This window comes from Mustela erminea, chromosome 8 (assembly GCF_009829155.1).
Source record: "Mustela erminea isolate mMusErm1 chromosome 8, mMusErm1.Pri, whole genome shotgun sequence".
Classification (NCBI taxonomy): Eukaryota; Metazoa; Chordata; class Mammalia; order Carnivora; family Mustelidae; genus Mustela; species Mustela erminea.
Window position 1 is genome coordinate 17475436 of NC_045621.1, and position 18039 is coordinate 17493474.

The 18039-nt window shown below is 40.5% G+C and overlaps 1 protein-coding gene across 1 annotated transcript in view; it reads left to right on the top strand.

The window, feature by feature from the left end:
• ZDBF2 (zinc finger DBF-type containing 2) overlaps positions 1–14264 on the top strand; it is a 31129-nt gene extending 16865 nt beyond the window's left edge. Inside the window, 2 exon segments of the mRNA XM_032354547.1 lie at positions 2035–3119; positions 3122–14264. Of these exon segments, the coding sequence (XP_032210438.1) occupies positions 2035–3119; positions 3122–9537 (7501 nt within the window). The 3' untranslated portion in view covers positions 9538–14264.
• Positions 14265–18039: the final 3775 nt, after the last annotated feature.

Genomic DNA, 18039 nt, shown 5'->3' on the forward strand with positions numbered 1-18039 from the left:
TAATTTCACAAATACCAAAAAAATGTTCTTTTAGTGTTAATTATAATAAATTTTTATGGGAAAGAAGTAATGATATTTATGACATGTTAAAAGTTGCATGTGGCTGAGCATGTATACATTTCTCTTAGATGATTAAAGCATCTCTCAAATTGAAAAATATTTAATAAAGGTATTTTTTAGGTATTAATCTATTTTTAAAAACTTACTTATTTTTAATAGACTACACTTTAGGACAGTTTTAGATCAACAGAAAACTTGAGATAGTAGTACAGAGTTCCTATATACCTTCGCTACCTAGTTTCTCTATTACTAAGAACTTACATTACTATGGCACATTTGTTACAATTAATAACAATACTAATACATTAACTAAGTTCTGTAGTTAATTCAGCTGCTTTTAATTTTTACCTAATGACTTTTTCTGTTTCAAGGTCCCATCTGGGATAACCATGTTCCATTAACTCAACTCCTCTTGGCAATTAAAATTTATTTTTTGGTGGTGGGGAGGGGCAGAGGAAGGGGGGGGGGGAGGGAATCTTAAGCAGGCTCCATGCCCAGCATAGAACCTGGTGCAGGGATTGCTCTCGTGACCCTGAAATCATGACCTGAGTCAAAATCAAGAGTTGGACACTTGACTGAGCCACCCAGACGCCCCTGATTTTAGCTATTCTAACAGGTGTGAGGTGACATCTCATTGTAGTTTTGATTTTGTACTTCCCTGACAACGAATGATGCTAGATATCTTTTCATGTGTCTGTTGGCCATCTGTATATTTTCTTTGGAAAAATGTCTGTTCATGTCTTCTGCCCATTTTTAAATTGGATTATTTGTTCTTTAGGGGTTGAGTTTTATAAGTTCTATTTTGGATATTAACCATTTTCAGATAGGTCATTTGCAAATATCTTCTCCCATTTGGGTAGGTTTCCTTTTAGTTTTATTGTTTTCTTCACTGTGGGGAAGCTTTTTATTTTGATGAAGTCCCAATAGTTTATTTTTCCAGAAAGACATGTAGGAAGAAGTTGCTGCAGCCGATGTCAAAGAGGTTACTACCTGTGTTTTCCTCTAGGATTTTAGTGGTTTCATGTTTCATATTTAGGTCTTTAATCCATCTTGAATTTATTTTTGTGTATGGCAGCATTATCTACACACACACACACACACACAGAAGAATATTACTCAGCCATAAAAAAGAATGAAATCTCGCCATTTGTAATGACATAGATGGAGTTAGAGTATCATGCTAAGTGAAATAAGTCAGAAAGACAAATACTGTATGAATTCACTCATGTGGAATTTAAGAAACAAAACAAATGAACAAGAGGAAAAAAAAGAAAGGCTAACAAATAAACAGATTCTTATAAAGGACAAATGGATGGTTACCAGAAGGGAGGTGGGCGGGAGGAGAGGTGAAATAGGTGATGGGGATTAAGGAGTTAAACTTGTGATGAGCACCGGGCATCTGATGGAAGTGTCGAAGCACTAAATTGTATACCCACAATTAATATTACGCTGTATGTTAACTAACTGGAGTTTAAATAAAAACTTTAAAAAACCCAACAGTGTGTTAAATAATAGCTAACATTTGAGTGATTATATTTTCCAGGCTTTTAAAAAATGCTCCTTACATATAACAACTAATTTACTCCTCAAAACAATCTCATGAGGGAAAAATAACATTATGTTCTTTTTGGGGGGAGAGAACTAAAGCCTAGAAGTTTAAGTAACATATGTAACACGTTGCTGTTGACTGCTGGGATAACTGATAAATGATATATCGCTTTTTTTTTTTAAACAGCTTTTTATGTTTAGGAGCCATTTTGTGTTTATTAAGTAGCAATTGGTGGAGCTGCCTCCACCTTCTCTACTGATTTCCCTCCCTGAAAATACACACAGTATATAGCCCCTGTGATCGCCTTAATTCTTTGCCCTCTAACAGTCAGGCCCAGGATAGCAAGAAAACGTTTATTGTACATTTATTTTAACATTTAAAATAGATATTAGAATATTTTTATGGATTTCCCCCTTGCTTTTTAGATCAACCCAACATGAGAGACTTCTTATGAATACTGCACCACCTCCTGAAGTGGTTCCTGTTGATGATTCTGTTTCTGAAGAAGCGACTGAGGATGCCGCTGGCGTAAAAGGAGAGAGCTCCAGCAAGGGTTCTGAACCTAGTAAAGAGTTACATGCTAGACCCGGCAAATCTCAGGAATGTATACAGGGTGTTTCAGTAAGACCATCAGTTATTCAAAAACTGGAGAAGGGACAGCAGCAACCCTTGGGTTTCATTCAGAAAATTGGGAGTGGCATGAAAGAATTTAACCCAGTTGGTATTGGTCAAGCTACACATACTAGACCAAGCTTAATATGTCCGTCAGTGATTTCTAGTGCTCCTGCTAGTTGTTTAGCTGGAAGTTCCTTTGACAGACCAGTTACAACTAAAACAACTAAGTTAGCAGCAGCAGCCAGTTCGGATTCAGTCAGAAAATGTGACCCAAACAAAGTTGACAGATACCTTGAACAGCCAGACAGGGGCTCTAGAAATCCTGTGCTGTCGTCCAATCTAGAAACTTCAGTTTCATATCAGAAACCTAAAGAACCAAATAGGAAATCTTTAGGTACAAATTCAGATAAATTGATTATACAGGAAGCTGTAAAATCTCAGCGTAAAGCTTTGTCAGCTGGCGCTAAAGTCCGTGAATTTATGGGTACTGAAGGCTCCTTAAAATCTGAATCTCTTTCCAAATTAGCTGTCAGCCAAGCAATCAGCCTGAATAAAAGTGGCATGCCTTCTAATAAGGGAACCTTTGAAGATGCTACAGCAAAGCACCGTGAGAAATTCCTTTCTGGTATGGATCATACCCAAGAGGAAAAGCATTTGGTTTTTAATAAGTCAGCCTTTTTAGAACAGAAGAGCTCAGTGATTTCTGCAGTGAAATTTGCTCGTGGCTCTCTTCAGTCAGCATCTGATCAACCCGAAGAGACTGCACAAGACCTTTGGAAGGAGGAGCAAATTGACCAAGAAGATAAAAACTATGATTCGAGAGCTTCTGAAATGAGTTTTGACTGCAGTTCCCCTCATTCACTGACTGATGAATCTAAGGTGACTGCCAAAGAAGTAGACTTTCAAAGGAAGCGTACGCAGATTTGCAGTGTAAGAGTAAGACATCTTTCATTTCTGTGGTGAGTTCGGATCGTGATGGCTCTCTTCCCTTGGCTACTAACCGAACTCAAGTAATCGTTAAAGGTGTAAGTGCTCAGAAGGCAAAGCCTATTAGCCTGGTTGATGAAAGCTATGAATCTAGTGATTCTGAGATTAATTTTGAATGTGATGCCTTACTTCAATCAACTGATGACTACCCCCAGCAACCTGCAAAAGAAGGAAACCTTCCTAAGGAGGAACACATTGACTTGGTTGATAAGAACTATGGATCTAGTAGCTCCGAAGTAAGTACTGATTCTCCGTTTCCTCTTCAATCAGTAGGTGACCAACTCCCAGTGGTTGTCACAGAAGCAAAACTTGAGAAGGTTCACATTGGCTTGGTTGATAAGAACTATGGTTCAAGTTGTTCAGACACAAGTATTGATAACGATGCTTCTCCTCAGTCTGTAGTTGAGCATCCTCACCTGGTTGTCAAAGAAAGAAACATAAAGGATAGACAAGTCTATCTGAAAGATAATAACCTTAAATCCAGCAGTGCTAAAGGCCATCTTGATTATGCTGTCTCCCTTGAGACAGTGACTGATGAATCTCAGAGGGCTGTTGAAGACATACCCCTTCTGGAAGAGAAGAATGAACCTGTGGATATGAACTATGATTCTCATGGTTCTGAAATGAGTTTTCACACTGATGCTCGACTGGTGGCTGGCCAGTCTGGAGTAATAGTTAAAAAAGTGAACGCTCGAGAAGTAGCTCTTGACCTGGAGGATAAGAGTGTTAAATCTAGCAATTCTGATCAAAGTTCTGATTCTCGTGCTTCTCTTTATCAGTCACCTAGTGATCAGCGTGAAATAAGTCTGAAAGAGTTAAATGTTGACATGGAAGTTAAGAGCTATGGGTGCTCCAGTTCTGAGCTGACTTTTGAATCTGATCCCCCTGCTATGTCGGGTACTGAACATTCTGAGATGGACATGGAAGAAATAAGAAAGAGGCACATTAACTTGGAAGGTGAGCACTCTGGGTCAAATAGTTCTGCAATAACTTTTGACTCTGATATTCTTCTTCGCTCAGGAGTTGACCAGCCTCAAGTAGCTATTTATGTGGAAGAACCGAGTCATCTGGAAAATCAGACTAATAAATCTTGTGTTGCTGAAGTAACTTTTGATTCTGATATACCTGTTCATTCGGGGACTAATCAACCTGAACTGGCTGTTAAAGACATAATCATTCAGAAAGAAGATTATATACACTTAGGGAGGAAGAATGATGAACCCAGTGGTTCTGAAATAAGTTTGGATTTTTATGTCCCTTCTCATTCAGTGACTGACCCTCCTGAAGTAGCTATGGAAAAGCTAAATCTTCAAAAAGAAGAGCAGATATACTTAGAAAATAAGGACAATGAGCCTAGTGGTTCTGAATTAAGTTTGAATTATGGTATTTTTCATTCAATAACTGGACATTCTAACAATCCCCTTAAAGAAATGAATCTTCAGGAAGAGCACATACACTTGGGAAATAAAGGTAATGGGCCTAGTGTTTCTGAAATCAGTTTGAAATCTGACCTTTCTTACCATTTAATGACTGATCATCCTAACATAGCTGTTAAAGAAATAAGCCATCAGAAGGAACACATGTACTTACAAGATAAGGATAATGCATTAAGCATTTATGAAACGAGTTTGGTTCCTGGTGTCCATCTTCATCAGTCAGTGACTCACAAGCCTGAAACCGCTGTTAAAGAAATGTGGCTCCAAAAAGAAAGGCATGCTAAATTCAAAAGTAAAAGTCCTAAATTTGGTAGTTCTGCGACAGGTTCTGACATCCCTCATTATTTAGTGACTGAACCTCAGATAGCGGTCAAAGAAATCAATGTTCAGAAAGAACATGTTCTAGAAAAAAAGAGTGATAAATACAGCAGTTCTGGAATAATGTTTGGTTCTCATGTCCTTCCTCACTTAATGACCGAAACGCCTCACATTGCTGTTTTGAAGGAGGACCGTGTTGTCCTAGAAGGTCAGAGTACTGGAGCTAGAGGTTTTGCAGTAAATTTGGATACTGGTGCCCCTCTTCATTCAGTCATTGGCCAACCTCAGCTAACCCGCCTGAAGGAACAAAATGTTCATCTGGAAGATAAAAACCATGAATCTAGTCATTGTAAGATAAGATATGATTGTGGTGACCCTCATCCGCTATTGACTGGACAATTTAGGGAAGTGGTTAAGAAAACAAATCTGAGGAAGGAAGGGAAAGTTGTAATGAAAAATAAAAAGGTTCAAACTAAAGGTTCTAAATTAATACGCTCTTCTGGTGTTTCTCTTCAGCCTGTGGCTGATAAACCTGAAGGGGCTATTAAACGAGTAAACCCGGAGAATGAAGGTCATGTGAACGTGGAAGATAAGAGCAGCCAATGTAGTGGTTCTGAAGTGAGTTTGGATTCTGATTTCTTGGTTGAGTCAATAATCGATCAACCTCAAGTAACTGTTTTGGATCAGGACCATACTGAGCTAGTAGAAGATAAGCATAGTCAATCTGGTGGTTCTGAAATGAGTTTTGATTCTGAGGATCCTCTTCAGTCAGTGGCTGAGCAGGTTAGAGAAACTGTTAAAGAAATAACCCTTTGGAAGGATGAAGTTGAGGTGGAAGATAAGAGGGATGAAGCTAATGTGGAAGATAAGAGGGATGAAGCTGATGTGGAAGATAAGAGGGATGAACCCAAGGGTTTTGAAATGATGTATGATTCTAATGTCCTTTATCAGTCAGTGGCTGCCCAAACTGAAGAAGTCGTTAAGGGGATGAACCTTTGGAAGGAGCACGTTGACATGCAAGGGAAGATTGTGGAACCTAGTGATCCTAAAATAAATTTTGATTCTAATGAACCTCCTCAGTCTGTGCCTAATGAAATTCAAGATGCTATTGCAGAAATAAGTCTTCTGAGGGAAGGACATGTTTGTCTGGCTGATAAGGACTATGAACCCAATGATTCTGAAATAATTTATGTTTCAAATGTCCCTCTTGAATCAGTGGTTGAGCAACCACACCTTTTGGAAGGGGAACATGCCAGTTTGGAAGATAAGAGCACTATCGCTTGTCCTGAAATAACTTTCATTTCTGATGATCATCTTCAGTCAGTGGCTGACCAGCTTCAAAAATCTGTTAAAGAAGTCAGTCTCTGGAAGGAAGACCATATTTACTTGGAAGATAAGAGCTACAAACTAGGTGACTTCGAGGTAAGTTATGATTCTGATGTTCCTGTTCCCTTTGTGGTTGATCAGTCTCCTTTGGCTGTCAAAGAAATAAACTTGCAAAATGACCTAGAAAATAAGAGCTGTGGACCTAGTGTTTTTGAAATAAAATGTGATTCTGGTATTCATTTGCAGTTAGAAGTTGACCAGTCTGAAGTGGTGTGCAAAGAAATAGATCTTCCAAAAGAAAGGCATCTTGGCATGGAAGTAAAGACCAGTGAACCTAGTGATTCGGAATTAATGTGTGATTCTGATGTCCCTCTTGAAATAGTGGTTAATGAACTTCAAGTGTCAGTTAAAGAAGCAAATCTTAGAAAGATGCTCTTTGTGGACCTGGTGACCAGTGATAGTGATTGTGAAGTGATTGCGGAGTCTGATATGCCTTTTCAGCCAGTGATTGACTCACCTGACATGACTGTCAAAGACATCAATTGTATAAATACGGAAGGCTATGATCTAGAAGGTGAATGCTGTGACTCTTGTGGTTCTGAAATAGGATATGTTTGTGAAGCCTCTCCACAGTCACTGGCAAACCAGTGCAAAGAGACTTTCAAAGTGGTAAACCAGAAGAAAGACTATATCATTCTGCAGGAGTCAAGCTGTGAGTCTTACGGTTCTGAAATAAATTTTCAAATCGACCCCCCAGATCGGTCTGTGACTTACTCGTCACAAGAATCCGATAAAGAAATGGTGAAAATTATTGACTCAGAAGAGAAGAGTTGTGAATCGGATAGTCCTAAAACAGATTTTAAATGGGAAGACGATGCTGAGCCAATGGCTGAGCAGCTCCAGGAAGAAGACAAAGGAATCAACATTCGTCAAAGGAAAGGTCTAGAAACCATTGGCCGAAAAGAAAAGCACTGTGAAGCTACTGTTTCTGCAGTGCGTTGTAGTGCCTCTTCTGGGTCAGCAGTCCATCAGAGGGCTAGCAAGGGAAAGATTTTGAAGTTAAAACATGCAGATCCAGAAAGTATGAGCTGTGAACCATGTGGTTCTGGAATGAGTTTCCAGTGCTCTCTTCAGTCTGATGCTGACCAGCCTCAAGAAGCCGTTAATAAAACAGGACTCTACAAGAAGATGACTCTGGACCCAGAAGAAACAAACCGTGATTCCCACCCAACCTCTATTTTCATAGTTGATCCTGCCAGGAACCTGGAAAAGGTAAAGGAGGTCATAGAAGATGATCCTGATGAACCTGTCCTTGAAGCCTTGCCTCATGTCCCTCCTTCATTTGTGGGGAAAACGTGGTCTCAGATAATGAGAGAGGATGACATGAAAATTAATGCTCTTGTGAAAGAATTTAAGGAAGGTCGTTTCCACTGTTACTTTGATGATGACGGTGAGACCAGGAAGATAAAAAAAAAAAATTTGAATGAAGAAAAAAAGATTACTTGGACTGACGGGAGTCAGGACACTACCGCAATTCAAGTTTTTTCAGATTGTGATGATAATGCAGGTGGCGTTTCAGATACTGATGACTTTCCAGTGGCCTTAGATAAATCTAGCCATCATTCTACAGTCAAGAGGCCTTATTATGAACAGTCATGGCGACTGGCTGCTCGATGTCAGGCTGTAAAAGTCAGCCATGGAACTCAAACCAATTTCTCAAATCAGTCAGACGCACAAGACAGTGGACAGGAGGATGACTCAACAGGGAAGCGTTCGCTTCAACAGGACAAAAAAACAAAAAAGAAAGTGAAAATTGGAGCACATGAATATCCTGAAACATGTACTAAAGTTCTGAAGCCTTTGCAACCCAATGCCTTAGTCTACGTTATTTCTTCAAACATGAAATTTCAGGACAGTGAAACTGCCAACTTCGCTAAAAAATACCGCACCCCCAGAAGTCGGGATGTTAGCATAGAGTACAAATACAAACGGAGCCCCTTTAATTACTATGACCCACTGAGTAAGGAAATTGTAATTGATCCTCCTCTGAGCTTAGATGAATCAGACCCTGACAGAGTTAACTGGCTTCAAGCTAGTCTCAGCGACCTGAGCTCCAGTTCAGGCGATGAAGACGCTGAAGACTGTGACCCAACATCCGTTTTGACCATAAGGGACGAATTGCTGGCCTATCCGGGGGCCCCTGTTTCACCTGAGCGAGTGCCACGGCCGGGGACTTCGGGGACCTCGCGGCCGGGGACTTCGGGGACCTCACGGCCGGGGACTTCGGGGACCTCACTGCCGGGGACTTCGGGGACCTCACGGCCGGGGACTTCGGGGACCTCACTGCCGGGAACTTCGGGGACCTCACGGCCGGGGACTTCGGGGACTTCAGGGACTTCGAGCGCTAGCGCAGGCGCAGCTCCAAAGGAAAGTAGTTTCCAGGTAACGGTGGTCCCCAGCGACGCCGCCGGGACCTCTTCGGAAGCAGGTACCGGGAAGTTCTCCGAAGGTAAAAAGAAAATTCAGAGGAGGGTGACAACGAATGAGGACAAGCCAGACTTCCCCACGAAGGCTTATAAACCGATGAGTCTCCAGGCACAGCCCAGGATCGCTTCCGAAAGACGGTCCATTTGGATTCGGACCAAAGTAAACGATATCATTCGAAAGTATCTTTCAAAATACTCTTTCCTGCGTCGCAAGTATCAGTCCCGGAGCGCGTTTCTCCGACTGCATCTTAACCAGAAGAAATGCGACCCCCCCAAGGCGAAGGCGAAGGCGAAGGCGAAGGTGGCGGCGAGGAGCACCACCCACATGGTTCTGAGGTCGTCGGTTCCGCCGGTGCCCGCGGATCCTCCGGTGCCCTCGGATCCGCCGGTGCCCGCGGAATCGCCGGTTCCTCCGGTCCCGCGGGTTCCCCCGGTTCCCTCGGTCCCCCCGGTTCCGTCGGTCCCCCCGGTTCCCTCGGTCCCGCGAGCTCCGCCGGTGGCGGTGGCGGCGGCGGCGGCGGCGGCAGCAGCGGCCGAGGGACAGTCCCTGACGGCCCCCGGCTCCGGCCCCAAGCCGCCGGGGCTGCGGGGTGCAGGCCGGAGGAGGAATGGTAAGAGACGCTCTCGGAAGAAGAGAAGACGACGACTCTCCCGACCCGTGAAGATCTACGCTTTGAGAAGCCTGTACTCCCAGGTGCCCTACTCCGACAGGATGAGGACTCGGCTGTCAAGCAAGCGAGAGGCCAACGAGACCGCCTAGACGCGCGGAGGCGAGCTGAGCAGTCCGTGCATCTCTCGAAACACATTTGTGCGCATAGCTTTCCCAGCTTCGGTGAAAAAAAAATTTACCTTCAACTATTTTGCTACAGACATTATTTTTCAGAACTTTTATAATTCATTTAAAATTCGTGTTTAAGGTCTCTCTCTCTCTTTTTTTTAGAGATCCAAACGCATCCTTTGTCCATTTGCCGTAGAAGAGCTTCACCTTAATTTACAGCTATAATTTAGCAGAGTATATATACACATTTTTTTCCTCCTTCAAATCACGTCCCTCTTATTTATTTTTTGATTGTATCTCATGTCAGCAGGACATAATACTGCAAAAATGAATGTGACAAACATTGAATGCTATCTTATTTTTACTTTTTAAAAATTGAAACAAAGGAATATGTACTTCTGTGCGTTTCAGAGTGGCATTGTCAATACCGTATTCTAACGGGAGAATTAAAAAACTAGAATAAGTTATCTCAGCTTTCCAGTGAGGTTGATTTAAATAATCACCAACAAAATAGAATTGATCTTTCTTTTAAAAGCATCTAAGAAAATGAGATTCCGTAATCTTTAATCCAGTTTTTAAAAACTGCCTAATGATTTTCTATACACACATACAAACTCCTTCTGCTGCCTTTAAATTGGATTTGCAAGTTTCTAACTTATTTGGACACATGCACATATACAGTCTCTGTAGGTTTTTCTTTAGCATTATTAGATCTTAAGGGGAGAATGATCTTGCCAGTGTAATTATGTTTCCCACCACCTTTATTCCTTTCCACCTGAAGTACTGGTGGTTTAATATGAAAATCTGGGTTATCTTCATGGCCTTATCTCTTAAAAATATTTCAGCCACTATCCTATCGTTTTCTGTAATTATTGAACTGAAATTGAGCTAAAATTACAGCTTTGGTAATTTGGGCAGACCATTAATTGCCCTTAACTAATTATTTGTAATCTTAGTATTTCGAAAGATCTAATAAAACTGATAACCTACATGGAGGCCAGTTTTGCAAGGGAAAAACTACATATTTGTACATTCGTTTGGCTTTCCTTAAACTTACTAACGGATTTTAATAGTTCAAACAAAAGACGTTAAGATAAGCAGTTAGGTCTGAGATACTCAGAACATGTTTAGATCCTTTATTTGGGGACACTGGTTGAGCTGGTACAGACACATCTAATTACCCTGTTTAAGACAAGGATCCTGGATCCTTTCTATCACTAATGTTAAAGGAAACATGAATTTCAACTCTCTTGTATAAACCATATCTTATTGAAACTAGATCAGTGTACCATGATTTCAGAGATAAAAATGTGTTACTTTAGACTTAATGAAATATAGTGTAACAGTTGGTGTCTAAATGTAGTTTTATTTCAGGGGCCGTTTTTAACCTGTGGGTATGTTATGGCGTTCTGTTGTAATTTCTTTACTTCTAAATTTAAAACATAATTCTGTTGAAAAACAAATGGGCAAATGTTTATATTTTTAGTTGCAAAGCAACTTCAGCCTTGCCTCATATACAAACATATTTTAATTCCCCTCCTTAAAATGATACTATGGGCCACTAGTTTAAAATACTCCTCCAATTTTAATTTAGAAAGAAAACTGTCCTATTGTTTAGGAAGTAAACAGCAGTTAATATGTGAAAATATTCTATTTGTGGATACTGGTGTCATCTTTTCCCTATAAAGTAGACACGGGTAATTTCCTTAAGTACTCTTCGTAGGCATTCTGGATGCTTTAGGCTTAAGTTAAAAAGCAGATCATATGGAAATAATGTACTCAATGAATATGTTGTGTCATATCTATTGTGATTGCATCACGCGGAGAGGACAGTTCTTATAAGTGAAATGATCAAAACAGTTAAAAAATTTTACTACTTTTTTCACATTGGAGACTCTTCTAAATACCATTTTTTTGAGAGAAAAAAGGTTTATATTGAAAATTTATATTACTAAAAAATCAAAGTATAGTACAGTCCTGATTATTTTTTTTAACATTTTGCAAATGTTTATAAGTTCCTGTAGTCATTATTTTAGACAAGCTTGAAAAATTGAAATTGTAAAAATTATAATTTAAATTAAAGTAGAAATGATTTACTTTCAGAATTTGGTAGGCTACAAGATGTGCCCCTTTGTCAAAATATATTTTGGCTTAATTTGCAGTTTAGATGAAAGAGTTGGATGTTTTTTGTGTATTCAGGAGTGCGTTAAATTCTTTTAATAGTGATAAATCAAGTTATAACAACAATGAATATTTTATTAATCTTGTCCTTGTTCAGTATCTTGCATAAATTTTTATTATGATTGTCCCAAGTTATACAGTATGTGGACAATATTGTGTGAAGTGTGTTTTGCATTTGTGCATTTAAATTATTTGTGTAATTAGGGCTCTGAGTGACACTTTTTGGTAAAGAGAAACTATATTTAAATATTCAAGCAAGTATATATTTCCATGTAAAGCTAATGTGAAGACTAATGTATTTTTTATAATGCAGTTTAAAGAGTAAATTTGTTTTCAAAGTTGCCAAGATAAAATTTATCAAATATTGAAATTTGTCTCTACTTTCTCCTCAAGTTAGGAAGTTTTTCTGGGAACACTTAAGGAATCAGAGAATAATGAAAACGAATTCATTTTATAAATGGTCTTAGAGATAATAAATAAGAGAATATAAATGTTGATGCTGGTGAGGAAATAGTTTAACCAAAGATATACAGGTATGTTCATGGAGTACTTATTTCAAAGGATTAAATTTAACAGCTATTTGTTTCTCTGGTGGAGTAGTGGGTTAGCAACTTCTCACTTCGTATACCTGTATCGAAAGAGTCAATGAACGGGACTGAGTTCAGGAGGCAGAAGCCACATCATTAGTTGACACCTGGTGGGAAGAGAGAACTTTGATGCCTCCAGTATCATAGCGTATGTTATAAAGGACAAGAAAACATGGAAAAGTATACGTATGTCACTGAGGTCAGGGCCTTGGGCCTCAATAGTAATGGTTTCTGGGTTTTTTGGGTCCAGGATCATATTGCTAAGATGGAACAACAGCCTACTCTCTGTGATAAAAAATTACTAAAGTAAAAATATATGATGGATGTCCATACTCACTAAAGGACTTTTCTATATAATAAAATGTGGAACATACTGAAAAATCATGTAATTAGGGAATTAACACATCAAAATGTCAACCTGAGAAGATGAGAGGCTGAGGAAGAGTCTCGACATTTCCTTAAACTTTATTTGCCCCCAAATATTGGGAAATGAGACAGTAAGTTTCCTTTGTTCTTCTTATACTTTATACGTGTATTTAAAAAGTTCTCCCCGAATATTTTAAATAATTTACCTTGATTAAGAAATAGGTCTAGGATGAACTATAATTTGTTGCTGAATCTTTAAATAAGTATGAACTTATACTTTATTTACATTTATAATTTATTATATGCATGTGGTTTTTTTAACATGCATTTTATTTTCTAAGTTTTTAAGCTGGACGTGTGTGTGTGTGTGTGCGCGTGTACATCTTGAGCCCTTACTTACTAAGTGCCGGGCATCGTTCTGAGCTTTTAACCTGTATTATCTCATTTGATCTTCAAAGAGCCCTATGAGTTAGGTACTGTGATTGTCACTAAATAGCTCTATGCCTCAATTTTGGGATTACAAATGAGTTGTTATTTACTGTGTTCAGATGGGGATTACAGTCCCCAGTGCCAGGACACCACTAATCTACTGTCTGTATAGTTTAGCCTTTTCTGGACATTTTATGTAAATGGCATCATACAATATGTGGTGTTTGTGTCTGGCTCCTTCATTTACTATAGTGTGTTTGAGGGTCATTCATGTTGTGGCATGTATCAGTATTTTGTTCTATTTTTATTGCTGAATAGTATTTATAATTAGTTTTTAATGAAGCTGGTAACAGAATGCTGGTCTCCTGACAAATATGATAAAAGCTGTTAGGCTTGAGGCTAGCTGTTCCTTTATGGCTCTCATCCCTGTTACCCTTGATTATTACCCCATTTCCAAGACCAACTGGATATCTGCCTTTTTAAGTGCCCTTATCCCATACTTGAATGCTTTATACTTCTCTGTCTTTGGCTCTTACTCCCTTCATTGCCCATCTTGGCATTCTTCACCGTGCTCTCTGAATTCTCATTTTCATTGTCAACACATTATCCTCTGTTTTCTCAATCTTTTTCACAGTGGAGTGCTTGAATGTAACAGAACTGAGAATCACATCCAAGTTAGCCATTCTCTTAATCTCCACAGGCTGGAGAGCCAGGCGGTGTTGGTGATGGTACTGGTCATGGTGAACACTCTGCTTTACAATCACACTTCTCCATAACCCCAGTACACACCATCAAAGTCAGGAAATCAACATTGATAATGGTATAACTCTATTCCACAGACCTCATTTGGATTTTACAGATTGTTCTACAGTTCCCTCTATAGGTCCAGGATTCTACCCAGGATCACTCACTGTCATGACTGTTCAGTTTCCTTCTGTATGGAGCAGTTCCTCAGCCTTTCTTTGTATTTAATAACTTGACATTTTGAAGTGTACAAACCAGTTTCTTTGTGGAATGTCCCTCAGTTTGAGTTTGTCTGGTGTTTCTTTATAGTTAATGCTTTGCGGGGGTGGGGGTGGGGCAGAAATTCTGTGGACTTTTCAATGTATCCTAATCGCAGCCATGTGATGTCAGTTTGAATAAAAGTGGTGATTGAAAATATCCAGCCTTTGTCTTTATTTTAGAGGAAAAGCTTTTAATCATCTGAAATGGGGCTCTTGTAGTGGGTAAGCCGAGTTACCAACAGTAGCATTTTTCCACAACTGATTTGAGACAACTGGGAAGGGAAATTTCCTTGTATTTTGCCATCCAACTCATACATAAGACGGTAGCTTATGTGTACACTTAACAATACTACTCTCCATAACCTCAGTACCTCTGGCCCTATGCCAAGTCCTCTGATGGGTGCCAAGGGTCCAAGCATCAACCACACACGCCTCTAGTTGCTAGCTTTCATTAACGGATAGAGTGACAGAGAATGGCATTCGTGGTTAATTTAGTGGGCATGCAGCGTTATTCCTGCCCTTTCAAAAGATTGTTAGTAAACCTATACAGATAACACGAGATACTGCTATTTGGTGTGGGAAAAATTTATCAACTTCCTGAGACCATTTGCAAAGCATTTCTCATCATTATCTGGAAAGCTTGCTTTCCTGTGTTTGCGTTATTATGAATAGTCTGTTGGTTTGGTGAATCAAGATGAATTGTTACATAGACTCCCTTAGTTATTTGTCTTAACGGGGCACGGAAAAGACTTCCCAAGGACAAGTTGACATTCAGCAGCTGTTTAGTTTTTGAGTCAAGCCATTGTCAGCTCTCTTGAACTGGAAAACATAGGGGTTTATTAATTTTTTTCGGAGAGTTGTTACTACTGGTCACAGATAATGAATTACATGATATATCCATTGCGCTGAAATTATTGAGGTGAACGACCACTTGCAAACACTGCCTACCATGATTATTTCACGGTGCCAAATGATGGTGGTCTTGTAACTATTACCGTAGCTTCACACAGTTCCTTCTTACATCTAGGATGTATTTAAGGGAGTATTTGAGGGAGCGTTGATGGCTCTATAGAGTCAGAGAAACCACTTGACCCTTGTAAGTCATCATCTTCAGGTTTTCATTCTGGGTATGGTACTTCACATATCTGTAACCTAGCAGAACTAGAAAGTTCTTTTTTTTTCCCCCACAGAGAAAGAATCTCACATCAAATATGATAACTTGCATGACAGTGTGTGACAGTCTTCTGAGAACAAACAGTAATCCCAAATTGCCCAGCATAACCAATAACGACTGCCAGGTAGCATTTGGAGCTAGGACTTTTCTTCAGCTGTGCTGAGTGATCGCGTGAGGTGGCAACACATGAGGATGGTTCAAAGTGGCAGAAGAGAGGGGTGAGCTAGCCCTCAGGGAGATTCAATTAAAACCACATTGAGGGCGCCTGGGTGGCTCAGTGGGTTAAGCCGCTGCCTTTGGCTCAGGTCATGATCTCAGAGTCCTGGGATCGAGTCCCGCATCAGGCTCTCTGCTCAGCAGAGAGCCTGCTTCCCTCTCTCTCTCTCTGCCTGCCTCTCCATCTACTTGTGATTTCTCTCTGTCAAATAAATAAATATAATCTTTAAAAAAAAAAAAAAACCACATTGAGATACCACCTTACACCAGTTAGAATGGCCAAAATTAGCAAGACAGGAAACAACGTGTGTTGGAGAGGATGTGGAGAAAGGGGAACCTTCTTACACTGTTGGTGGGAATGCAAGTTGGTGCTGCCACTTTGGAGAACAGTCTGGAGATTCCTTAAATTAAAAATAGAGCTTCCGGGACGCCTGGGTGGCTCAATTGGTTAAGCAGCTGCCTTCGGCTCAGGTCATGATCCCAGCATCCTGAGATCGAGTCCCGCATCGGGCTCCTTGCTCGGCAGGGAGCCTGTTTCCCCCTCTGCCTCTGCCTGCCATTCTGTCTGCCTGTGCTCGCTCTCTCTCTCTCTCTCTGACAAATAAATAAAATCTTAAAAACAAACAAACAAAAAACAAAAAAATAGAGCTTCCCTATGACCCTGCAATTGCACTACTGGGTATTTACCCCAAAGATACAGATGTAGTGACAAGAAGGGCCATCTGTACCCCAGTGTTGATAGCAGCAATGGCCACGGTCGCCAAACTGTGGAAAGAACCAAGATGCCCTTCAACGGACGGATGGATAAGGAAGATGTGGTCCATATACACTATGGAGTATTATGCCTCCATCAGAAAGGATGAATACCCAACTTTTGTAGCAACATGGACGGGACTGGAAGAGATTATGCTGAGTGAAATAAGTCAAGCAGAGAGAGTCAATTATCATATGGTTTCACTTATTTGTGGAGCATAACAAATAGTATGGGGATAAGAGGAGAAGGGAGTTGGGGAAAATTGGAAGGGGAGGTGAACCATGAGAGACTATGGACTCTGAAAAAACAATCTGAGGGTTTTGAAGGGGCGGGGATGGGAGGTCTGGGGAGCCAGGTGCTGGGCATCAAGGAGGGCACGGATTGCATGGAGCACTGGGTGTGGTGCAAAAACAATGAATTCTGTTACGCTGAAAAGAAATAAAAAACAAAACAAAAATTACATGAAAAAACACATAAAAAAAGAAGAGAGGGGTAGTGTGTGTGTGGGAAGGGTGGGGTAAAAAAAAAGTAGTGAATAAAAAAGCTCAATTTTAGTATTCTCTATAACTGAGTGGTCATTTTAAAGTTGATGATAGCGGGTGCCTGCGAGGTGCGGTCTGTAAAGGGTCTGACTCTTGGTTTCGGCTCAGGTCATGATCTCAGGATTGTGAGATGGAGCCCCACGACTAGGTCCGAGCTCAACGTGGAGTCTACTTGAGATTCTCTCTGCCCCCACTGCTCTCTCTCCTCTCTCTCAAATAAATAAGTCTTTAAAAAAAGGACGATAGCTTGGCTATTTTTAATACATTTGGATCACCTAATTAAATGACCTAACTTTTTTCTTTTTTTAAGATTTGATTTATTTATTAGAGAGAGAGCACGAGTGTGGTGGGGAGGAGCAGAGGGAGAGGGACAGGGAGAAGCAGGCCCCCCACTGAGCAGGGAGCCCGAAGCGGGGCTCGATTCCAGGACCCTGGGATCATGACCTGAGCTGAAGGCAGACACTTAACTGACTGAGCCATCCAGGCACCCCTAAATGACTTTAACATTTAAAACATTTTAAAAATGTATTCTTATTATATTTTATATGAGCATTTTACTGAAATAGAATTCATATGCCATAGAATTTACCCATTTAGAGTACAATTCAATGGTTTCTAGTATATTCACAGAGTTGTGCAGACATTGCAACAGTCCATTTTAGAACATTTTTGTTAATGAAACCCCATGCACACCAGCCATCAATAAAGAAATAGCATTTGGGGCGCCTGGGTGGCTCAGTGGGTTAAAGCCTCTGCCTTCAGCTCAGGTCATGATCCCAGGGTCCTGGGATCGAGCCCCGCATCGGGCTCTCTGCTCTGCAGGGAGCCTGCTTCCTCCTCTCTCTCTCTCTCTCTCTGCCTCTCTGCCTACTTGTGATCTGTCAAATAAATAAATAAAATATTAAAAAAAAAAGAAAAAAAGAAATAGCATTTGCCACCAAAAAGAAACCCCATCCTTGTTAGCAGCTGTCCTCCACTCCCTCAGCCTCCCTTTATCCCAGCCTCCTGGCAGTCACTAATCTTTCTGTCTCCATGGATTTGCCTATTCTGGCCATTTTATTAAAAAAAAAAAAAATAAGGATCATATGGGGTGCCTGGGCGGCTCAGTCGCTAAGCGTCAGCCTTCAGCTCAGGTCATGATCCCAGGGTTCTGGGACCGAGCCCCACATCGGGCTCCCGGCTCAGCGGGGAGCCTGTTCTTCCACTCCCCCTCCTTGTGTTCCTGCTCTTG